The sequence below is a fragment of the Meles meles genome, chromosome 9 (assembly GCF_922984935.1).
Source record: "Meles meles chromosome 9, mMelMel3.1 paternal haplotype, whole genome shotgun sequence".
NCBI classification, from domain to species: Eukaryota; Metazoa; Chordata; class Mammalia; order Carnivora; family Mustelidae; genus Meles; species Meles meles.
The window spans coordinates 113,042,492-113,065,910 of record NC_060074.1 but is presented as its reverse complement, the minus strand read 5'-3'; the positions used below and the strand labels follow the sequence as shown (position 1 = coordinate 113,065,910).

General features: G+C 35.6%; 1 protein-coding gene across 2 annotated transcripts in view; it reads right to left on the bottom strand.

Annotated features, from left to right (window-relative positions):
- Positions 1–23,419, bottom strand: part of UGGT1 (UDP-glucose glycoprotein glucosyltransferase 1) — a 117,764-nt gene that overhangs the window by 66,579 nt on the left and 27,766 nt on the right. For both annotated transcript variants that reach the window (XM_046018854.1, XM_046018856.1), the window contains exons 6-16: positions 23,089–23,263; positions 21,857–21,953; positions 20,601–20,679; positions 18,092–18,192; positions 17,243–17,342; positions 16,027–16,087; positions 11,240–11,331; positions 9,495–9,645; positions 7,537–7,656; positions 5,755–5,840; positions 1,476–1,611 (exon numbers count right to left, since the gene is read on the bottom strand). In XM_046018854.1, coding sequence (XP_045874810.1) covers positions 1,476–1,611; positions 5,755–5,840; positions 7,537–7,656; positions 9,495–9,645; positions 11,240–11,331; positions 16,027–16,087; positions 17,243–17,342; positions 18,092–18,192; positions 20,601–20,679; positions 21,857–21,953; positions 23,089–23,263 — 1,198 coding nt within the window. The remainder of the gene's footprint in view (positions 1–1,475; positions 1,612–5,754; positions 5,841–7,536; positions 7,657–9,494; positions 9,646–11,239; positions 11,332–16,026; positions 16,088–17,242; positions 17,343–18,091; positions 18,193–20,600; positions 20,680–21,856; positions 21,954–23,088; positions 23,264–23,419) is intronic.

The following is a 23,419-nucleotide window of genomic DNA, read 5'->3' as shown; positions in this document are numbered from 1 at the left end:
CTCGCTCTGTCAAATAAATTAAAAAATAATAAAAATAAATAAATAAAAAGCAGATATAAAACAAGTAACAACACAACTGTGTCTATATATAGTTAAATACCTAGAAGGTTATAAGACAACCTTCTATTAGTGGCTGCCTTTAAGAAGCAGGATTAGTTAAGAGAAAGAGAAATTTTAAATCCATACACTTTAATATTATTTTTAAAGATTTTTACAATGAACAATGTTTTTGCTATCACAAAAAGAAGTTTGAAAAAATGAAAACTCATATACATATACATGTGTATATTCACATACACATCTGTGGGGGTAGGGGAACAACTTTAAAAAATAGACTTTAAAATACATCCTCAGCAACTTTTCCTGAACTAACTTCTTTCTCTATAGCCCTATTGCTAACCATCTTTCACCATCATTTCTCACAGAGATCACAGCAACAGCTCAGCAACCACTAACCCTGACACTGTCTTTACCCTCCATCTGACCCTTCTGCATATATCCATCAGAATGATGTTTTTAACTGGAGTTTAACCTCTGCAAACTGGATACTCACTGCCTAGACGGACGGCCTCAATAACTACGTTCCCCTCTCAGCTCTGTTCAAGCATATGGACAAAGGCAATCACTACTTTTGATCTGCAGCAATTGTTCAAATGACTCCAATTTTTCCTCCTATACTCAGCTGGGATAACATCCCACTGCACAACAATGGAGTGAGGTCCTAGTGCTGCCACAGTTGACTGTGCTTCCCACGTTGCATTAACCATCTACATGCATGGACACGTCCCCCACTAGATTGTAAGGTCTTTGAGCACTGGGGTGAAGTCTTACTCTTCTTTGTATCCTTTGCAGCTAGTACCAGGTCTAGCAAATGTTAAGTCTTTAATAGCTGTTAGCCAAATAAATGAACATTTTAACTTTTAAAATGCCCCCATTTTAATAAGCAAAAGAGCTGTTATTTACAAATTTTTTATATTCAAAAATAGAAAAAAGAAAACAAGAGAGTTCCTTGTTTGAATTTGAGGAAGTATCTTAAGTATATATAAAACTCAGGGAATTTCAGTTCCCAAGGTAAAAAATATGGGGAAAATAGACAGTAAGAATTTATGATTTGAATATTAATTAAATGAAAATATCATACAGACCTTAAAAGGAAAAAAAGCAAACATCTTTTTAAACAAGCAGAGAACATCACATTTACAAAAAAAAAAATTAATTCGTGATTTCAAGTCATCAAAAGGGAGAAGGCAAAGGTACATTAGTAGGACTAAGGAATCATAGCTGAAATCACAGCAATTTACTAATAACATCTGTAAATCAGTAAAAGCAACTCCTGAAATATAAAACATAAAGGTTAAGAGAGTAATTCATCAAGCTTTTTCTCTTTACAGAAATATAAAATCCTCTTAACTCATACTGTTTCTTAGAGTAAGTTAAATTAAGGAAATTATTCGCCATTTTGATTGAAAACATACATGTATCAGAGTTTGGAAGGCATGATAATCATCCACTTCTTGGGCAACATAATTATACGCTCTCAGAATAGCCACTCCAGCATCTTGCATCCCATCAACATCTTCAGAGTCATTAACCACAAAGATTAAACCAATTCTAGGGGAGAGAGGGAAGGGTAAAAAGAAGAAAAAGAAACTTTTCTCAAAAATGCGACTGGTTAAAAAGAATGGCATCCCTGTATCCCACTCACATATTGTAACTTCCTCTACTGAAAACTTCCTCTACTGAGAAGCACAGTTCATACCCTACTCTAACACAGTTGGCAAAGGCATTCATCACTTACAGAATAGAAAAAACAGGTTCCCAAAAGTGGCTTAGACTTTTCAACTATTAAAGCACACTGTTTCCACATGGTGAAAGGCCTTTATTGACATGAAGGGTTTTGCTGTAGTTTTAGATGAAGATTTTGTTGTTTTTAAGCAAAAATTGGGGGAAGCAAACATTTTCAGAATGTGGAAATATATAAAAAGGGGGGTAGATTTTGAAATTAACATAGGCAAGATAAAAATCATAGATAAATGGAAAACCTAAAAATGTTTACTATTATCTGTTGGCAAAAAGCTACAACCAAGGTTAATATTTATTACACTTAAAAATTTAAATTAAATTAAAAGAATGAACCACAAAAAGATACCACTACACATCTACAAATTGTGCAAAAAAAGAGGGGGGAGGAGGGGCAAAAAACTTGCACTGGCCAATACAGAAGTCACCACTAGCCTACATACTGGAGGAAAACAAATTCAACTGAGAATGGACAGTCTTTTTAACAAATGGTGACGAAACTGGATATCCACAATGTAAAAAAACAAATCTAGGCAGAGACCTTATACCTCTCACAAAAAATTAACTCAAAATGGATCATAAACATGAATGTAAAACACAGAACTATAAAATTCCTAGAAAAGAAAACAGAAATTTAGGTGACAAACAAAAATACGATTCACCCCCCCCCAAAAAAAAGGATGAGCTAAACTTCACTGAAATTGGGACTTTTGCTCTGTGAAAGACACCATTAAGAGAATGACAACAAGCCACAAACTGGCAGAAAACCTGTGAAAAACTGAGAAACACATACATGATAAAGACAGATAACCAAAACATACAAAGAACTCTTAAAAATCAACAACAAAAAGTTTAAAATGGGCAAAAGATCTGAACTGGTACCTCAGCAACCAAGGCACAGAGGTGGCAAATAAGCCAAAAAATAATAATTTTTTAAAAAGATTTTTAAAAGATTTTTTTTGAGGGGGCGCCTGGGTGGCTCAGTGGATTAAGCCGCTGCCTTCGGCTCAGGTTATGATCTCAGGATCCTGGGATCGAGCCCCGCATCGGGCTCTCTGCTTCCTCCTCTCTCTCTGCCTGCCTCTCTGCCTACTTGTGATCTCTCTCTGTCAAATGAATAAATAAATAAATAAATAAAATCTTAAAAAAAAAAAAAAGATTTTTTTTTGAAAAAAAAAATACTTTTTTTCAACATCTTTTAATTAGGGAATTTCAAATTTAAAACACTACACAACTATTAGAATGGCTAAAATCCAAAACACTGACCACACCAAATTCTGGAGAGAACGTAGAGCAACAGGAATTCATACTCATTGCTGGTAAGAATCCAAAATACTAGAACCACTTGGAAGACAGTGTGGCAATTTCTTACAAAACAAAACACTTACACCATAAGCCAAAGCAATCGTGCCCCTTGGTATATACCCAAATAAGCTGAAAACTTAGGTCCATACAAAAATCTACACACAGATGTTTACAGTAACTTGGAAGCAACTAAGATATTTACCAATAGGTGACTGGATTTAACAACAACAACAAAAGTACTAGAGTACATCTATGTTATGGAATATTATTTGGTGATAAAATGGTCTATCAAGCCATAAAAAGACATAAAACTTTAAAAGCATACTGCTAAATGGAATTTTAAAAAAAGACAATCTAATAAAGGTATATATATCACGAGTCTGGAAAGGGCAAAACAATGGAGACAGGAAGGAAACCAGTGGTTGCCAGCAGTTGAAAGGGAAGGACAAACAGGTGGGGGGCACGGAGGACAGTGAAACAATCCTGTAGGATCATGTGATGGTGGAAACATGTCATTACATTTTTGTCAAACCCCACAGACTATACAATGCAAACAATGAACCCTAATGTAAACTATGAACTTTAGTTAATAATAATGCATCAATAGGGGTGAACTAATAGTGCTCTAAAAAATACAAAGTCAAATTAAAAAAATAAAAAGGTAAAGCCTAAAAATAGAAGAAAATACAAAAAGATACATTATCAAACATCATGCTCTCCTGAGGTATGTAGAAAGTATGTTATATGTAGGTGTGGTAGCAAGAGGATTTGTTTATGGATAAAAATTGTGTTTTTTAAAATCACACATAACAGAAATCATATGAGTAGGTTCCAGGCAGAAATGACCTAAATGTTATTCTTATGAAGACAAAAATAAGAGCTAAGTATCTCCTCACAAAGGAATTCCCCTTTCCACATTTCCAGTTTCTAGAAAAGGCATCAGAATTTTTCTGTTAGCTAAGCCCCTTCAGACTTCTGTTTCTCTCAGGCCCAGTCTCTCAACAAGTATGACTGGGGAGTCTCCCAGATTTGTTCCCTCCTTTCTTCAGCCCCTGTAAACACCCTAGTGTACCATATCAAGCGAAAGAAAGACTAAAACAATAGCCAGTCTGCCTTGGGTCTCTCCACCAACTAGGTATGCCAACATGCCTCTCAACTGTTTATGAGTTAAATGTCTTCTCACCTACCTTCACAATGTGAAAACCACATTTTCTCTTCTTGTCCCTCAATGAAATTCAAAAAACAACTTCTTCTGGGCCAACTTCTTCTGTGTTATTTCCCCTTTCATCAAAATATAGCCCTGGCTGCAATCCAATAGTTTACTCCTCCATCAAACTAGGGGATATTCGTGTTTTACATGAAAAATTTCACTAAACAAAAGCTCTACTTTTCCATCAATAAAAATCCTCTATTTTCTTCAAAGCTTAACTAATACCCAACTGTTCCCTGAAACCTTTGTCCCTCCCAAATATGTTAGTTCATAATCTTTTGCTTTCCTGAAATTCTAAAGCACTATGACTAGGCTATAACCTAGCATCAGATCAAATATTCTCTTAGAATGTCTGAAAGTATGCACAGTATTTTCTCCAAGAAGGTAGAAATACAGCTTTAATACTAACCACAGCATTTAGCTCAGTGCTGGGCACAGAACACACAACACTTGTTAGCTAGACTTTTCTACTTTTCTATTTTCATATTTTCTAGGAATTCAAATTTTGGTCAACATTATTCAGAATATAAGTGAAAATGGGCACCTGGGTAGCTCAGTGGGTTAAGTGTCTGCCTTCAGCTCAGGTCATGATCTCAGGGTTCTGGGATCAAGTTCCACATCAGGCTCCCTGCTCAGCAGGAAGTCTGCTTCTCCTTCTACCCTTCCCCCTTGCTCGTGATATCTCTCACTCTCTCTCTCAGATAAATAAATAAAATCTTTTTTAAAGTAAGTGAAAATATCTTAGCATGTATTTGTAAAGCATTAAAACATTGTTCTTTAAAAAAGCACAACGAAAAACCCAGCCGTTCAAGAACACCGTTGGTATACTTGGCAATGCAAACAAGACAAAGAGTGCCTGTGACTACAAAAAGCTGCATGTAGGGGCGCCTGTGCGGCTCAGTGGGTTAAGTCTCTGTCTTTGGCTCAGGTCATGATCTCAGGGTCCTGGGATCGAGCCCCGCATTAGGCTCTCTGCTTAGCGGGGAGCCTGCTTCCCCCTCTCTCTCTGCCTGCCTATCTGCCTACTTGTGATCTCTCTGTCAAATAAATAAAAATCTTTAAAAAAAAAAAAGCTGCATGTACATTTACTCCTTGACAGTCTAAAAAAGCTGTTGGCAAAGCTCTTTTATCTCCAGTGAAAGAGGAAATGGGATTTGTGATGTGGACACTTACCTAGGAAAAGTCCCTTTTACCAGGAAGCAAGCTGAGACCACAAACTATTTTTACATGGCTATTTATTAATAATTCAATGGTGGTAAGCTTTTATTCATTGAGAATCAAATTTTCTACCCCAAAACATACTGCTTCATACTTAAACAAAAGATATAACTGCCATTAATGATATAACTATTAATTACCCAGTAGCATCAGACTTGCATTTAAGAATGACAAAACCTCAGCTAATTAGATATATATCATTCAATCAATACCAGTGTTACCTTAGTGGTATATGATTACTGAGGAACATCTCAGCTGTGTTAATCAACTCTGCTGTGGTCTCATGAGCAGGATCAACTATGAAAACCTGTAAAGGAGAAGGAGGAAGTGAACACATAAAATGAAATTTATTCAAATATCACAGGGCCAATAAAAATGCTGTTACTCTTAGTTCTTGAAGGTAATCTTTTTCTAGCAACTTTTTTTTTTAAGATTTTATTTATTTATTTGACAGAGAGAAACACAGCTAGAGAGGGAACACAAGCGGGGGAGTGGGAGAGGGAGAAGCAGGCTTCCCACCAAGCAGGGAGCTCGATGCAGGGCTCGATCCTAGGACCCAAAGATCACGACCTGAGCCCAAGGCAGGTACTTTACAACTGAGCCACCAAAGCTCCCCTCTAGCAACTCTTGAAACACACGAAAGAGGAGTTGTGCAAACAGCAGTTTCCCTCCTTAATGTTCAAAAGGATGTGGTACTAAAAGGTGAAGTGATTTCCTCATGATGTTCTGCTAATAACATGGGAACTATGTTCCAGATTACTAACACCAATAGTTTTACTACACCTAAAAAAAATCCAAGTTTTATGAACTCTTCTACCTTAGAAAACAGAGATTATCTTTTCTGTGTATTCATTTCTAAACATCTCCAAATTAACACTTCATTTAGAACTCAATTTTTAGATCACAGTAATAGCTATCATGTATTAAGGTCTCATGATGTGCTTTAAATATGTACATAATCCCATTTAATAAAGTTCAAATATATAGTAAGAAAAACAGAATGAGGGGTGCCTGGATGTCTCAGTTGGTTAAGTCTGTTCCTTCAGCTCAGGTCATGATCCCAGGGTTCTGGGATCAAGCCCTGCTCCGCAGAGTCTGCTTCTCCCTCTCCCTCTGCCTGCTGCTCTGCCTACTTGTGCGCTCTATCTCTCTGCCAAATAAATAAATAAATAAATAAAATCTTTAAAAAAAAAAATGAAATTTTGGCTGTAAAGGAAAAAAGTGGTTTCAAGAGTGTGGTGAGCTCAGAGGACAGTTTCCCTTGCATGTTCTGGGGAAGAGACTGGCCCCCAATCCCCTTAAGAGCAAATGGTAAAAAAGGAAGAAATGAGAGGGGAAAAGAGAGTCAACTAAAGCAATGAAATAAGAAGTAACAAGCAGGAGCTCACAGAAAAAATTTATTTAAATTTTAGAGATTAAGATATTAAAGGAAAAGAGTAGCAGCATATTCATCTTCTGAGTAAAACTATGTTAAAACTAAAATAAGGGGTACCTGGTCTGTGCAATCAGCCAAGTAAAGTGTCTGACTCTTGGTTTCAGCTTAGGTTGTGATTTCAGGGTCATAAGATCAAGCCCCATATCAGGCTGCATGCTCAGTGCAGAGTCTGCTCAAGATTGTCTCTCTCTCCTTCTCCCTCTGCCCCTCCCTCCACTCTTGCCTGCATGCTCATTCACTGGCACACTCTCTCTCTAAAATAAACAAATCTTAAAAAACTGAAACAACACGGTCTAAACTTTCAGGTTAAGGATAAGGAACATTTCTTTACAAGCTGATGGAGACATTATTGCTACTGTGACATTTCACAGCCTTACACATGATCAAGACATTTAAAAACCCTTCAGTTTGAATATGGAGGTAGAAGAAGAACATATTTAGTAGTCATAGTGGTGGGAGAAGCAGCTAGTACAGGAGAGAAATGAATGGTCTAGATATGGCTGGAAGGTAGAGGAGAAGGCAAGGGAGAAACAGAGCTCATCACCAGATAATAAGTAGTTTTACTCACCATGTTATGCAAGTTTTTCCTAATCTGCCGGATAACACCAGGAAAGGTGGGTCGAAGCAACTCTTGTAGACTAGAAGGCCATGAATTATATCTGCTGTCAACCTCCAAGTTGTTGATCCACTAGGAAAAGAATAGCACAACATGATGCATACACTTTAGTCACTATTAGTGAAATTACCAAAAATAACAGTAAGACTTGAAATGATTTTAAGAAGAATCACATGGGAAAGACCATTTTCAAAAATACAAAGATCAAGTAGAAAAATGAGTAACTAAAACACAAGCCACAGAACAGAAGATATTTGCAACCTACAAAATCAATAAAGGACTAGTAGCAAGACTATGTATAGAAATCTAACGTATCAATTAAAAAAGGTTTGCAACATATGAGAAATTAAAATAAGCTACGGATATGAAGAAATTTACAGAGGAAATTCAACAGGGCAATTAACAGATGAAAGATGTACTACATTTTCACTAGTAATCTGAGAATTAGAAACTAAAACCACAGTGAAACTTCACACTCATTAAACTGAAAAAAATTTTAAAGTTTGTCAATATCCAAGAATAGGCAAGGGTATAGAGCAATTAGAACTCTCACCCAGAGATGGTGCCTGGAACAGGTTTTCTTCTCTTTTAGAGACGAAAACAGTTACTTTAGAAAAGTACTCTAGTTCTAGGTATCCACCCCAAATGAATTCTCACATGTATGCAGAGAGAGAGAGGTACAAAAAGATACAGTACTGCAGTACTGCTTATGACAGCAAAAAATTGGATACAACTTAATTCCATAAAGGGAGCAGTGAGTAAACAGTATGCAACATTTCTACAAAAAGGGCAACCTGGCAAAGTATGTGGATATTACCTTTTTCCTATATACAGAGTATTTCTGGAAGGATACACAAGTCATTGATAGTGCCTGTTACTTTACGGAGAAAAACTGGTGATGACGTATGGGTATGATGACATGCCCTTTTGTATGTCCTGACTTTTAAACTGTGATTATACAAAAGATCTTTTTTTTTTTTTAAATAAGCAAAATTAAAATATGACAGGATAAAATAAATCTGTGTGGGTCAAACTATGTGAGTCCTGACAAAATTGTTGAGTAACAAGGAAACTGATGAAGGACACTGCTATGGCATTTTTCAAATTTTCAAAACATACAAGAGGAAAGAAAGTAATAAAATAAGGGACAGGAGGAAATATACATACAATAGGAAATAAAGTAATAAAGTATGGGATAGGAGGAATGCACCCCTACTTCCAAAGAGAATTATCTGCAGAGAGGAAAGGGGTGGAAATGAAAGAGGACTTAGAGAGAAACATGAGTTTCCTTCCAAGAAAACAAGATCTGACACAAAATGATGAAATGTTAACATGTACTAAGTATGGTGATGTGCTATACTGTTATTAATTACACTAATCTCTTTATACTTTGTAATTTTACTTTTGTAATTAAAGATGTTTTTAACAAGAAAAGAAATGACAGAGTATCAAAATAACAACTACATTACCTAGGGAGAACTCAAATAATGATCATCGACCTTCTATATAATTTTCTTTTGAAAAAAATTTCCTACAATAAATGCAGTACAGTAACCAAGAAAAAAGGACAGGAGGGCCAAGGGTGTGCCAGGAACACCTGTAACACCAATCTTGCTTTGACCACACAAGGAGATAGAGGCTCAGAGATATCAATACAGCAGATATTAATCTATATAAATTCTTTACATATAAAATAACCACATTAAACATAATAATTCAAGTTTTTGGAGGATTTAAGAGACTTCTTTATTATATATCCAGAGTCCCAAATAAGCAGCTGTTATAAATCACTTTATGATGCCAATATAAGGGACAGCAGAAATAACTTACCTCTCACAAAACACAAATGAGAAAACCATAATAAAATGCCTGGCCAGAATGCCCCTTGGATACTCCAACAGAATACCTACTGAAATAGCAGGACTCCGGATGTCTACAGCATAGTCAGCCTCAGAGGGCTGGATGTTCAGTTTCAAAACATTATGCAGAGAAAGGCCTTCTATTCCCAGTCTATGCAGACCCTCCATTACACGAGCTTCATTCCTCAATACATCAAATAGACTGTGGGGAAAAAAATGGTATTTAGTAGAAAAAGTTTAAAAAAAAAAAGAACTCACCATGAAAAAAATTTATCAGTTCAAACTCAATGCCTTGTTCAAACTAGCAGAGAAATCAAAAAAGGGAGGCCTTGTCCTTGTTTCATCTCGTCAAAATATATAGAATGAAGTAGGTAGGACTTTCTTCTTATATGTATTTATCAAAGTATCTATCAGGTATAAAATTATCTCTAAATATTAACACACAATCTGAGGATGAATAATCCTCAGTGTTTTTTACACTGCATGTTTTAAAAAACACTATGGTAACGTCTTCATATTATTTCTATATAAATCGACAATTATCTCATAATTAAAAATTTATTTTAAAAAATAACTACATTATATAGATTTAACATAAGTTAAAACATCAGTGTCAATCTACAAGGTGCACATATATACAAACACAATAAAAGGTCTGGAAGAATTTATACCCAATGTAAAGGTTTGCTACGGAAGGTAGAAAAGATGGGGAGGAAGAAATAAGAAATAAGAAAATAAGAAATAAGAAGCCAGGATGAAGACTTTACTTTTCTCAGTATTTTTATCTGTATATCACTTAAAACTGTTTAAATAATCAATTTGTAAACTCTGAAAAATTAAAGAGATATGAGTATATTTTTTACTTAAGGAAAATTACAAATATGGGCCATCTTTTTAAAGCATCCACATCAATTTTATAAACTTTTTACCAGCTCTGAAAAGCAGTAAGAGCTCAATTAAAATAATTAATGTGAAAAATATCTTATTGTGGGAACTGGTTCTTCTGCAGCATCAGCAGTAGCTTTCGTTTTTACGATTACGAAGCTACAGTGTCAACTGTGTCAATCTTAATTCCAAGGACAAAATCTGAATTCTACCTATCCACCCACCCTCAAAATTCATCAGGCCAATTTAGAGCAAGCTAGTCCTGAACCACATTTTAGCAACACAAAAGGGTAGATACTTTTTTTTTTGGTTAAGATTTATTATCCATTTGAGAGAAAAAGGAGAGAGAAAGCAAGGGAGGGACAAAGGGAGAAGGAAAGTGAAACCCAAGCTAATTCTATGTGGGGCTCAATCTCATAACCCTGAAACTACAACTGAGATCATGACCTGAGCAGAAACCAGTAGTCAGCCACCTAGCCAACTATGCCACCCAGGTGCCCCTAGATATTCAAATAATATATGTAAGATGGAACACTTTCTGAGACATGGGATGCAGAGGCAGCATTTTGGATAAACTTACTTCACACAGTTTCCAGAACTAAAAGAACCTGCTCACACTCTCTTTTTTTATGGATAAGTGGAAAACTATAGCTCTACAAGGGCATCCTCAAAAGACACTTAGACCTTCAATGTCCAAGGCCTTGAATATACATTATGAAAACAAATGATTATCATGAGATTATGATATCATCTCCATCCCAGTCATCCACTCATGACTCAGAATTCATTATTCACTGCACCTGGTAAGCCATTAGGCTTTGCAACATGCCACCTCAAGTAGGACAATCTGAACATGCTATAAGGAACTAACATTATATAACCTTTCCGAGAATAAAAAATATTATCCATACCTGAATATATCCTGTGTATCTAAATCAATATGAAGTCCATTGATGAACAGCGCAGAATCTCCAGGCTGTAATCCTAAAGTTCCCTTGAAATACTAAAATATTTAAAAAAAAAAAAATTTTTTGTTATGGAACAAGAATGTTTAACCAAAATTTCCATGTTTCTGACTCTATTATATGTACAAATGTTGCATCCTCTTATTTATTATAGGAAACCCTAAGGCTGGGTTAAGATTTCCTTTTATGTACTCCCATAGACCGTTCTCAGTATTTACCGCATTGTAATGAAACTGCTGCTTCATATGAAATCACCTCTCCTCCCTTCCCCCTTCCTACTACGATTAATACAACTGTTTCCTATAATGTCAGGGGAAGGAGAAAGAGGGAGATTGGTTGAATAAGCCAAGTACTGAGAGTCACTTTTCATAAAAAAAGGACTTCTATTACTATTTCCTGTTTGTGATGCCAACCAAGGTGGTGATCAGCAGTCACTAACAGCTGTGCCTTCTCGATGAACTCCAGGGATCTAATCTAAAAGGGTTTCAAAACTCCACACCCCCTTAAACCTTCAAACTAATGCACACTAGGAAATTGAGAAATTGTCCCTGAGGACAGCTCCCACATGTAACCTAGCTGTCCAAGACCTGGTCTCCAAGAGCCCTTCAACTACTACTCCCTGAGACGGTGTCTTCCTGACACACAGGTGACTGTGCAGTCCCTGCAGCCCTTCAGACTTGCCTCACCCGTCAGACACACTGCTTGGATGCCATGCTGTAGCTTCTGTTGACTTCTATCTTTCCATTTAATTATTCTTTCCTACCAAGGAAACTGGGACTACTACTCATATTTCACACCATAGGGAGCTAATCCACACAGCAAAGGGAAGAAACTACTCAGATACTCGCGACAGAACTTAAACCCTTAGTTCTCACAGGGCTGGGAGAAGAAGGACAGGGACTACTGAGCTCCCTTCATTTCCCAATAGTCAGCAGACTAAGAGAAGTAAGCTTTAAGGTCCAGTATTGAGTAGGTAAAGCATAAAACAATGAGGAAGACACAGCTTTTACTTCTTTGCCCTACAAGGATTAAATTGCAAGTAAAATAAGGGAAAAATGGAGAGTTGCATCAATTCAGAATTGGAATTTCTTAAATGGGAAAGAAAAACTGCATGTCACATCCTGACCATAAGAAACACTAATTCTGAGCTGCTAAACTCAACTACTCATACCTATTTAAAGATCTGGGTGCTGGTAACAGAGTAAAGTTCACTCTAAAAATTCATCACACTAAAGACTGAGGGTTTGTGCACACTTTTGCTTGTGTTGTATACTTTTGAATTTTATACTTTAACAAAATATTTAATAAAAAACAAAAAAACAAAGAATCCAGTAAGTACTATAGTCTATATAATTTAATGTTTTGTTCTCTAGCGAGGGAAAGAAGCCATAAAAATCAGATAATATTGGTATTGTTATTGTGGAAATAAAAAACAAGGTAAATAAAAACTATTAATAAGGTTTCTTCAACTTAGTAAATATTTGAGATAAATTTGGTTTAATTATTCTTCACACCTATTTAATTAATTAATATCTCGTATGTAAAGGTTTAAAAAATCTGAGGTAAAGACAGTAGACTGAACATAAGTTTCCCTCCTGAAACTCTGCTGAAATGTCAGTTTTCTAAAAAGGGACTGTAATAATAAATCCACAACAACAAAGAGAACAAAAGAGTAAAAGGAAAATTAATTTTGAGAAGGTAGAAAGGAAGTACATGAGTAGCAACTGTCTTAGTAACCCCAAGAAAGCTGAATGTCAGGCCAACAGTGGGAAAAGCCAACAGAAACCACAAGTTATCCTGTGAGACTAAAAATGCTCAAGAACTGACAGCACAAAGAACACATGGGTGAGGGGGCAATCACTAGGCTAAAAAATGATTTCTGATGGACAGCTTTTTAAAGTAAGAGCCCTCAGACTCCCTTGCTGATTTCACACAGTAAGGTGACTACTGTCATGACTCCCTCTACTCCAGAAAAATGAAGTCTCATTCCCTGGAAAGAGTGAAAGAGAAAATCTGGGAACGTGGGAAAATGAAGCACAACTGAGGGCAGGGATCCCATACTGAAAACCGGGAACGGAGCAAAAATATCCCAAATGTTCTTCCTACTGGGTTCTACCAGGCAGGCAACCAGACTTCACCCTCCAGGCAGAAGATTTGAAGATCCTTTTCTGGAGACTTAACAGTGCAAGAGGAAAAGTATCAGGATACTGACACTGGGATGAATTAGGAAATGACCATACCAGGAGAGCCTATAGTCAAAAAGCCTCATCCTTAAGGCTTCCCATCAGCTCTTTACAGCCTCATTCTCTTCAATAAGAGCAGTGGACCACAAAGCATGTGAGGAAAGCTTCTAACATTAAGGACAAGAGACCAAAAAGAAAAGTCAACTTAAGAGGAAACAGATGATGCAAAGGAGAAGAAAACATACACATGCATCATTGACAGCTTTAGAAAGATTTAAGAACACCACAAAAAGAAGAATCTAGAAACAATAACCTTTGTTAATTAAAGATTTCAAAGATAAAGGAAAAATACCAACAAAGGAGTTGAAAATCTTTCCCAGAAAGTTTAAAAATAAAACATGAAAGAATTAGAAAATAGGAAATAATATGTATTTTTTAATCAGAACAAACCAGTGGAGGAGACACAATACCTTAAAAATGAAGAAGTCCGGGGAAACAAAAGAGAGAAAGCAGAGGGAATGAGGCAAAGAAATAATTCAAGCAAATTTTGCAAAACTAAAGGAAATTATTTTCCAGATTTGGAGGGGCCACCATTCACCCAATAGTACAGAGATTTTCTTAAAAGGTACAGCACTGTGAAATATCAGATTACAGGGACAAAGAAAAGATCCTGAATGATTCTGGAAAGAAAAAACAGATCTCATACCAAGGGCTCAGATTTCTCAATAACCACAATAGAAACCAAAATTCCAAGAACCAATGCCTTCAAACTGTCTCCCTTGACCGGCTGAACTCAGGACTGACATACTGAACTCAGGAAACTCCTAAAAGGTTCTGTCAATTCCATCTTTTAGAAACTAAAAAATTGCTGGAACAGAAAAAGAAACATTTGAGAGTAATGGATGATAACTGTGCATATGAATCAGAGAGTGCTCCACATCCTCAGCTGCATTACAATGTTAAAGTCCCTGGTTTGGGGAATATTCATACCAAACCCTAATAAAAGGAGACAACTTATCCTTATTGGAATAGTCACAGCTTTCTAAATTATTTCCCATGATCTCCCTGTTTATACAAATAAAGATCATCTCTGGAGGCAACTCCACCTGGTATGCTCTCTGTCTATAACTCACCAAAGAGCAGACCCACTTTGGTCCAGAAACAAAAATTCTAAATGACTTCCAATCTAGAATTCTATACCCAGCCAAGTTAGCAATAAAAAACAGAAATAGAGGAGTGCCTGGGCAGCTCACTTGGTTAAGCATCTGCCTTCGGCTCAGATCATAATTCCAGGGTCCTGGTATCAAACCTTTCATCAGGTTCCATGCTTAGTGGGGAGTCTGCTTCTCCCTCTCCCTCTGCCCACCTCCCTGCTTGTGTTCTCTTAATTAATCTTTTAAAAAAAAAAAGAATGGGAAATTGATTTCTCAGAGTTTGAAATTTACCTTGCATGCAACTTTTCTCATGAAGAATGATGTGCTGCACCAAAATAAGGGAATAAAACAAAACAAAAAAAAAAAGAAGTCTTGGTATCCAAGAATAGGAGATCCAACAAAAGAGATTAAAGCAAGGTCCCAGGATAACTGGAATGTCCTAGACATAAAGAGCCACCAGACCACAGTGGAGAAGAATAAAAATTGATAAAATCACAAACATATACACAAATTGGAGAGTACCAATATGGAGTAATGGCAGACATCAGGGTGAGGGGCAGTGAAAGAAAGTTAAACTTCATCCTTGTAATGGAGGCCAAGATATAAGGTTTGAAACTGGAAAACACTGTACCAACTCAAACTTGCTAGAAATATGGGGATAAATATCAAAACAATTAGCTAAGTGTTGAAAGCAGATACTTCTGGTAAGGGGGACAAAACTGGAAGTAAGTCATGTTAGGAGGATATTGTTTATCTAAACAAAGTGGTGGCACCATCTAATTTTTTTTTTTTTTTAAGATTTTTATTTATCTATTTGACAGAGATCACAAGTAGCGGAGAAGCAGAGAGAGAGGAGGAAGCAGACTCCCTGCCGAGCAGAGAGCCCGATGCGGGGCTCGATCCCAGGACCCTGAGCTGAAGGCAGAGGCTTTAACCCACTGAGCCACCCAGGCACCCTACCATCTGATTTTTTAAAGATTTCATTTATTTATTTGAGAGAGAAGGAGAGAGAGAGAGAGAGAGAGACAGCGCCCATGCACAAGCAAGAGTGAGTAGGGAGCAGAGGAAGAGGGAGGGACAAGGAGACTCCACATTGAGTGCAGAGCCTGACACGGGGCTTGATCCCAGGACCACTAAATCATGACCTGAGCTGAAATCAAGAGTCAGACACCTAACCAAGTGAGCTACCCAGGAATCCCTGATGTTTGAATTGTATTCATATTCAACTTTGATTAAAAATTTAAAATATTTTATAAGATTACAGAAATAAAACATCACCACCTTTACTAAAAGGAGAGTACAACTATTAAAGTGTCATTGATGTAACCAGATTTCCTCATCTTTAAAGATGCAATACAAAACAGAAAGGACATAGTGATTTTCCCCTGGGTAATACCTTCTGATTTTCCTCCACTTCAGTTCTAAGTTCCGAATTCACTGCTGTTTTTGTTATTGCTCTAAAGAAATAAAAAATTTATCAGTGTTTAGTTAAACATTTGATATAAATGTCTTTAATTTCCCTATAATTACATATGAAACAACACATTGCTCAATACATTTAAAAAAGTAAATAGGAAAAAAAAAACCTTCACCTTCACAAATAATTAAATGCATTTCTCCATACAGGTGTATGTACATTTTCATTATTACAAGATATGATACCACAGAAAAGTAGCAGTAGGATCAGCATTTTAAAGCAAGTGCAGTTATCCCCAGGATCTTCAGTTAAATATATGTAACTCTATTCCTATATATGATCTTTACTGTGCACAGGCTAAAGGTCAATGCTAAATTAAGATGACAGACTGCTCATCCTATTTGAGCACTTTTGGTGGAGGTGTAATCCTAAATGTGTATCTTCAGTAGCATGCTGAACTAAATGAGAATGTATTATATGATTGATTAGTCTTGGAAAATATTTCTTAGACAGGACTTATCAAATAAACAAACTTATTTATAAAATATCTCAGATCAGAAACCAAAACACCTTTGCTCAGTTATTTGAGAAAAACACTAGCAACGATTTAAGTCATTAGTCTCTAAAAATCTGGACTTTTAAAATCATTTATTTAGAAGAGATGGAGGACGATTATACAACTGAAAGCAGTATCAAAAAAAGCTGCATTCAAAATCTTATTGTGTCATCATGAACAAATCAGCCTCTAGAACTCATTTTCCTCATCATGTTTGAATAAGATAATGTCTATGAAATTCTTCAGGAACAAAAACATTATAGTCCATGCCAGACACTAGATTAGTTATAACTGCATACACGAGATTTTGTTAACTCATCTAATCCTGACAGGTAGGTATCATTATTTCAATTTTACTGCTGAGGAAGTAAGGTAAAGAGAGGTCACTGATTTGCAAACATCATGCAACTAGCAAGTGGCAGAGCCTAGGACACAAGCTGGATGGGTCTCTCCAACCACACAGCATATGGTATTGCCATCTTCCCAAAAAGACAGCATCATTAGCAGTATGGTATTGGTAGTAAAACACTAATTTTCTAAGCATTTTCATATTTTACTTGCCTCATTTTTCATGGAAACATGAAGATAATTAGGTATGTGTCAAAGAGAAGAATGTGTCAGAGCCTTACTCTTTATTACCTGGCTTTGGTGGGAAAATTTTGACTAAGATCCTTCATAACTACCAAAGCTAATTCAATAGGAGCAGCCAAGATTCGGGCAGCAGTCTGGAAACTGAGATCTGCAACAAAGCCAGATACAATTTAAAGTGCATTAATCTAATGCAAAGAGAAATAAGAAAAAAACACATTCTTTTCTCACAATTTTCTTGGTAACTGAGAACGCCTGAGAATGCAACCATTTCAGAGAGTGCCTATGGTGTAATTTCAGGTTTTATTCACTTCATGGGTCCCCAGAGTATTTACTATTGTCATTCCTTGCTATATTTGCATAGAACACTAAAGCATATACTAAAACATTTACATTTAGCACAGGAGAAATCATCTCGAGTCCTTTTCTTTTTTCTGAATTTACAATATACCACAAGATACAGCAAAAGACTTCAGTAAATTATGTTTAAAATTAAAAAAACAATAATGTGATAACTAGATCTTTGGACCAGAAAAGCAAAAATATATCCTGCCATGTTAATATGTCTTTAACATTTGACAGATAGACTGTTTGAGAAATGTATACATAAAGAAACATACAGACTAAGACAAACATGTTTGTACTATTACAAACTTACAAATCTGTTTACACAGATAAAGATATGGTACTTATTTTTATATCTACTTCTGAACAGTGTTATCTGTCTCCCAAAGGACTTCCTCTCTTTTCTGATTAATCATAATTAATCACTCTATCTTGAAAATCTGTGGCACCCTCAAAATCTGGTGAATAAATAACATTGGTTTCAAATTCTACATTTTTTAATACCATAAAATGTAGTCAAAAAGTAGGCCAGTGATTCCTCTTCATGTTTATTACCTTGCAATTGCCAGACTTTTAAAGGTGCCATTTCATTGGTGCTTTCTACAAGATGTTTTCTGAGTTCTTTCAACTGCCCCTTCAGGTCAGGGTGCAGGTCTCTGAAAGAAACATAAAATCAGTCTTATTAATGTGCCTTCCTGGGGCGCCTGGGTGGCTCAGTGGGTTAAAGCCTCTGCCTTTGGCTCAGGTCATGATCTCAGGGTCCTGGGATGGAGCCCCGCATCGGGCTTTCTGCTCGGCGGAGAGCCTGCTTCCTCCTTTCTCCCTCTCTGCCTGCCTCTCTGCCTACTTGTAATCTCTGTCTGTCAAATAAATAAATAAATCTTTAAAAAAAATAATAATAATAATGTGCCTTCCCTTTCTCAAAGCACAATTAGCTGTTGGCTCCAATTTTATCTTGATGATTTTCACCTTAGCAGTAAGAAAACTCCTACAATATAGGAAAAATTTAAAGCACAATTATTTTTCTTAAAAATAAGCTAATATAGGGGCACCTGGGTGGCTCAGTCAGTTAAGTGTCTGCATTCAGCTCAGGTTACGATCTCAGGGTCCTGGGATTGAGCCCTGGATCTGAGCTCTACATCGGGCTCCCTGCACAGTGGGACGTCTACTCCCTCTGCCCCTCGCCCCACTCATGTTCTCTCTCTCTCTCTCTCTCTCTAATAAATAAAATCTTAAGAAAAAAAGAAAGCTAATATAGAAAATTACAATTTTAAAAACCAGAAAACTTACAGATTAAAAAAATGAATCACTACAACAGTGATTCTCTGTGTTGGGGATGAGGATTAGGACTGCGAGTAGGGACAAAGGGGACCCCAACTCTACCTGTAGTGTTTAGTGTTTACCCTTTTTTTTTTTTTTTTTTTTTTTTTAAGTATAAGAAGGTGTATGTTGGAAAAAATCTTGATAAATAGTTCTTTGGAACCGAAAAGAAAGTATGATTACAACCATCAATTCTGGGTGTTAAGTACATGAGTATGTTCTATTATTTTTCATACTTCACTGATCTTTCTAGCTTCTCAAATAAAACTGGAAATATATCACTGTCAGTCCCAAAATGGATTTCTTTCAGCTACATGCTCATAAATCCTTTAATCACATGAATAATACAACTTAAGCTAACCAAGATTATTGGGTTTCCTTCAGTTTTATCTTGAAATATAGTACATTCTATTTAAAGCTAGTAAAACAGAAGACACGGATATTATCATTTAGATCAGACAACAGATGGCTGGTAGAGTAATTCTGTTCTTTTAAATGCCAGAAACTCAATATTTCTTAAATGCCACATACAGAAAGTAAAATATTTACTCAGATTCTTCACCTTCCAACCAATCCATTTCTAGTTACTACATACTCTTCATGATAAAAATATCAGAAAATGGTCCCATTACTTTAGATAGATAAATAACTATTCTAAATGGCCACAAAAGAAAATGTCTTCAATACTCTACATACCAACTTTGTGCTCTAACTACATATGATCATAATGCTATCCAAAAACACACATAAAAAACATGAATATGAAGAGATTCTGGATATCAGGAATCAATAAAAATCAATAAAAATGGGATTTGACTGCATATTAGTGAGGCCCAAACTGATGTTAAACACAAAGAAACATGCATATGCATAGGATGAAGTGAACATGTACAAAGAAATTCAACATGAACTGAGTCATCTCTGCTAAACTATTGTCTGATTAAGTCATTTCACTGGACCAAATGTTAAAGCTCAACTACATGAAACTGGGCCTATACATACTTCTTCAGGATCCATTCTTTTACCAAAAAAAAAAAAAAAAAAAAAGCCCAAATGAACAAAAACGCAAAAACCAAAAAAAACCTCACTGTAGCTGTCCTAATTAAGATAGCCAGATAAAGCAGAATTCAGGGCTCTAAACAATTTTCAAGGTGTAACAGAAATAACTATTCCAGATTGTAAACAATTACCAAGGCATAATAGAAATAATTACAACATCTAAAATAACAACTAAGAAGAATTTTCAGCCAAAAATTTCTATGATACTTTCATAAAATGGCTACCAATTATTTTTTAAGAAAACATCTTTTATCCTCTTTCACATAAAGGAAAGTCTAATATATTTCAACTGTATGTACCTTTTTTGCATTGTTTCAGGCTATGCTTAGCTTAAATAAACAGCTAGGGTCTCTCTCACTTAAAATATTTTTTATTTTCTTGGGAAAAATTGAGTGAAACAATTATGTTCCTATTATGTCAATCAAAAACTGGCATGTAACTTTATGTCATCAACTAACACCATAGGCAGGCCACCTTAGTATCATTTAATAATAATGTGCTTCGGATGCCTGGAGATCATAAACTATACAGTAAGTGAAGTGGTAACTGCTTCGTATCGGTTTACATATATAAAGTACTACTGAGAGATATGTAATCGGACAGTAATGAGAAAGATGATGCTTATAATGGGAGGAGGCCTGGAGCTTTAAGAGAATAAAGCCATGCCCAAAATAATATGCCATACCTTAATTTTCCAAAGAGAAATCCCTGAACTTCATCAATGGGATCATTTTCACCAATCACTGTGGTGTTTACCTCAGTTCCTATAAAGCACAAGCAAATACATATCTAACTGTTTAGAAGGGAAATTAAAATGTTATTAACCTCATAAACTTTGAATAATGTAAAGCAAATTAGAAACACCTGAAATTATAATACCATTTAAAATACTGAATACCTCAATGAATATTTTATAGGGTTTTTTCCAAACAAACAAACAGAATGTGTTTTTCAATTATCTTGTGTTCTGGATAAAGTAAAAATGGATTTCCTCTTTACCTTTTGGAAAATTTTATATATTAAGAAGCTCAAAATTAATACCTTTAAAATAGTGGATTTTTCAGTATCAAAATTCTAAGGAATTTGCAATTAGGCAATATAATCCTAAATATAATTATTGAGAACAGAATGATGAAGTACTAAACTATACTCCATTTACTCAAACCAATCATTTTTATCTTTAAAATGAGTGTGCAAGGAAGAAATACACTACACATAAAACTTGTGGTTCAGGGCACCTGAGTGGCTCAGTCAATTATCTGTCTTTGGCTCAGGTCATGATCCCAGGGTCCTGGGATAGGGCCCCATGTCTAGCTCCCTGTTTGGTGGGGAGTCTGCTTCTTCCTCTGCTCATATTCTCTCTCTCTCTCTCTCTCTCTCTCTCTCTCAAATAAAATCTTTAAAAAAAAACAAAAAAAACTTGTGGTTGAAATAATGAAATCACAACTAGAGTGGCACAACAGGAAATATATTCCAAAAAAAAAAAAAAAAATCAACTATTCCAAATGCAGAAAATAATAAAAAACACAAAGCTGTTCATTAAGTATAAGAGAGTTTTAAGATTTTACACTGGGTCACAAATCAATGGCTATTTGTGAATTTTATATATATTTATATATATATATATAATCAATAACAACTGCTACAATTATTGCACTTCCTGTGCAAAAACACTGCACTACCTTCTTATACATCTTATTTTCTCTTCACAAATACTTTAGGAAGCATATAACATTATCTACACTTTACAAAGAAAAAATTTAGGACCTATAGAATTCGCTTAACATCACTCAACTCAGAGGGAACAGAGGGAAATCAGAGGAACCAGAACTCAAACATAGTGTTCACCACACTCCTAAATCTATTATTTTACATTAAGGAAACAAATTCCCTTTCACTCACATTTTAAAAAAACACATTGGTCTTAATTTACAAATTCACCTTTCACCTGAGTATCATCCTTGGCCTTGTACTCAGTGCTCTTAATCGCCAACTCCACACCATAGCCAGAGAGGTAAACAGGCTCCTTCCTGGGATTCTGCAAGCAGAGTAAGTATCCCGCCATTACTATCTGGTTCTTTATACATGTCACAGTGTACAAGACATGAGGATGTTAATGTCACATAGCCACCATCTAGGATTATACACTCAAAATATACTTAAACTTCCATGGGAATTCCAGCCTCCTTTAGATTGTGTATCCTACCACAAGTAGGGGAAGTATCCTTGTATCCTACCACAAGTAGGGGAATGGGAATTCCAAAACCAGATGAGGGGACAGCTGACAGGGCAAAAGTAGCCAAACCATGTGAAAAAATGGAGAAAAAGAAAAGGAAGATCCAGAACCTACACACACAGCAGGGTTGAAACTGATGAGGTTTCAAACCCAAAAGTACTTTGTTGGAACCATGTGTGTAATGTGTTCATTTTTAATTGAATTTAAATGTCTTCAGGTAGGGTTTGGGCTGACCAACTGTCACAGGCTTACTACCATCCTGAATGAGGATGGTGCTTTAGACATTTTAATCTTAAGTAACAGCAATAAAGCCTAGAAAGCAGAAGAGGAAGGAGAGCAGTTACCAAAAACTGGATATTAAACAAAAAAAAAATCTGTTTCTGTTCATACACATTTTCATTTAAAAATTTTATTTTACATGTATGGACTTACCTCAATTTTACTGAGCTTATTATGACACAGAAACTTTAATGGCTGATATGTTTATATATATATCTTAAATGTTAAATGTTACAGAAGATTTTAAAAACAATTTTAAATCAATTCCACTTGCTTTTATTTCTTTAGAAATCTTTCCTTTTCCATCAAATGAAAACATTCCAAAACAAACAAAAAAAAAGGTTTGAGAGGAACAATATTCAAGAATCAGTTTCAAAAAAAGAAATCAGTTTCACAGTATCCTGATTACATTAAATCTAGAATATATAATTTACACGGTTCTTTTTTAAGTAGGATGTAACTTTTAAGCCATTTTTTAAGCATAATTGTTTTATATTTCTTCAGAAAAGCAAGCAAAATACCTCCTGTGTACAAATAATATATGTGATGAAAAGTAGTTCAAATAATTTTATAAAAGGAGGATATTATTAGTTTATGTGCTAAGGTCATGCTGGGCAAATTAACATTTATAAAAATTCTAAAATAAATCAATACTCACAAGTATATAATGTCTGAATACATAATTGATTTTGCCTGCATTGCTTTTTGACACAAGCTGGAGGTGGAAATTATAAAATTCCTCATAACCAATCTCAGAGTAGAAAATCACCACTGGGCTTTCAGGATTAGATGGGGGGTATCTGTGATCTCCTTTGAACAATAAAGGTTTGGGCCTGAAAATAAATATTAAAAGCTTACATCTTTTTTTCAGTTTTATTTCAGTTCCACTTAGTTGACATACAGTGTTATATTAGTTTGAGGTATACAATATAGTGATTCAACACATCCATACAACAACTGGTGCTCATCCCAAATTCACCCATCCTCTT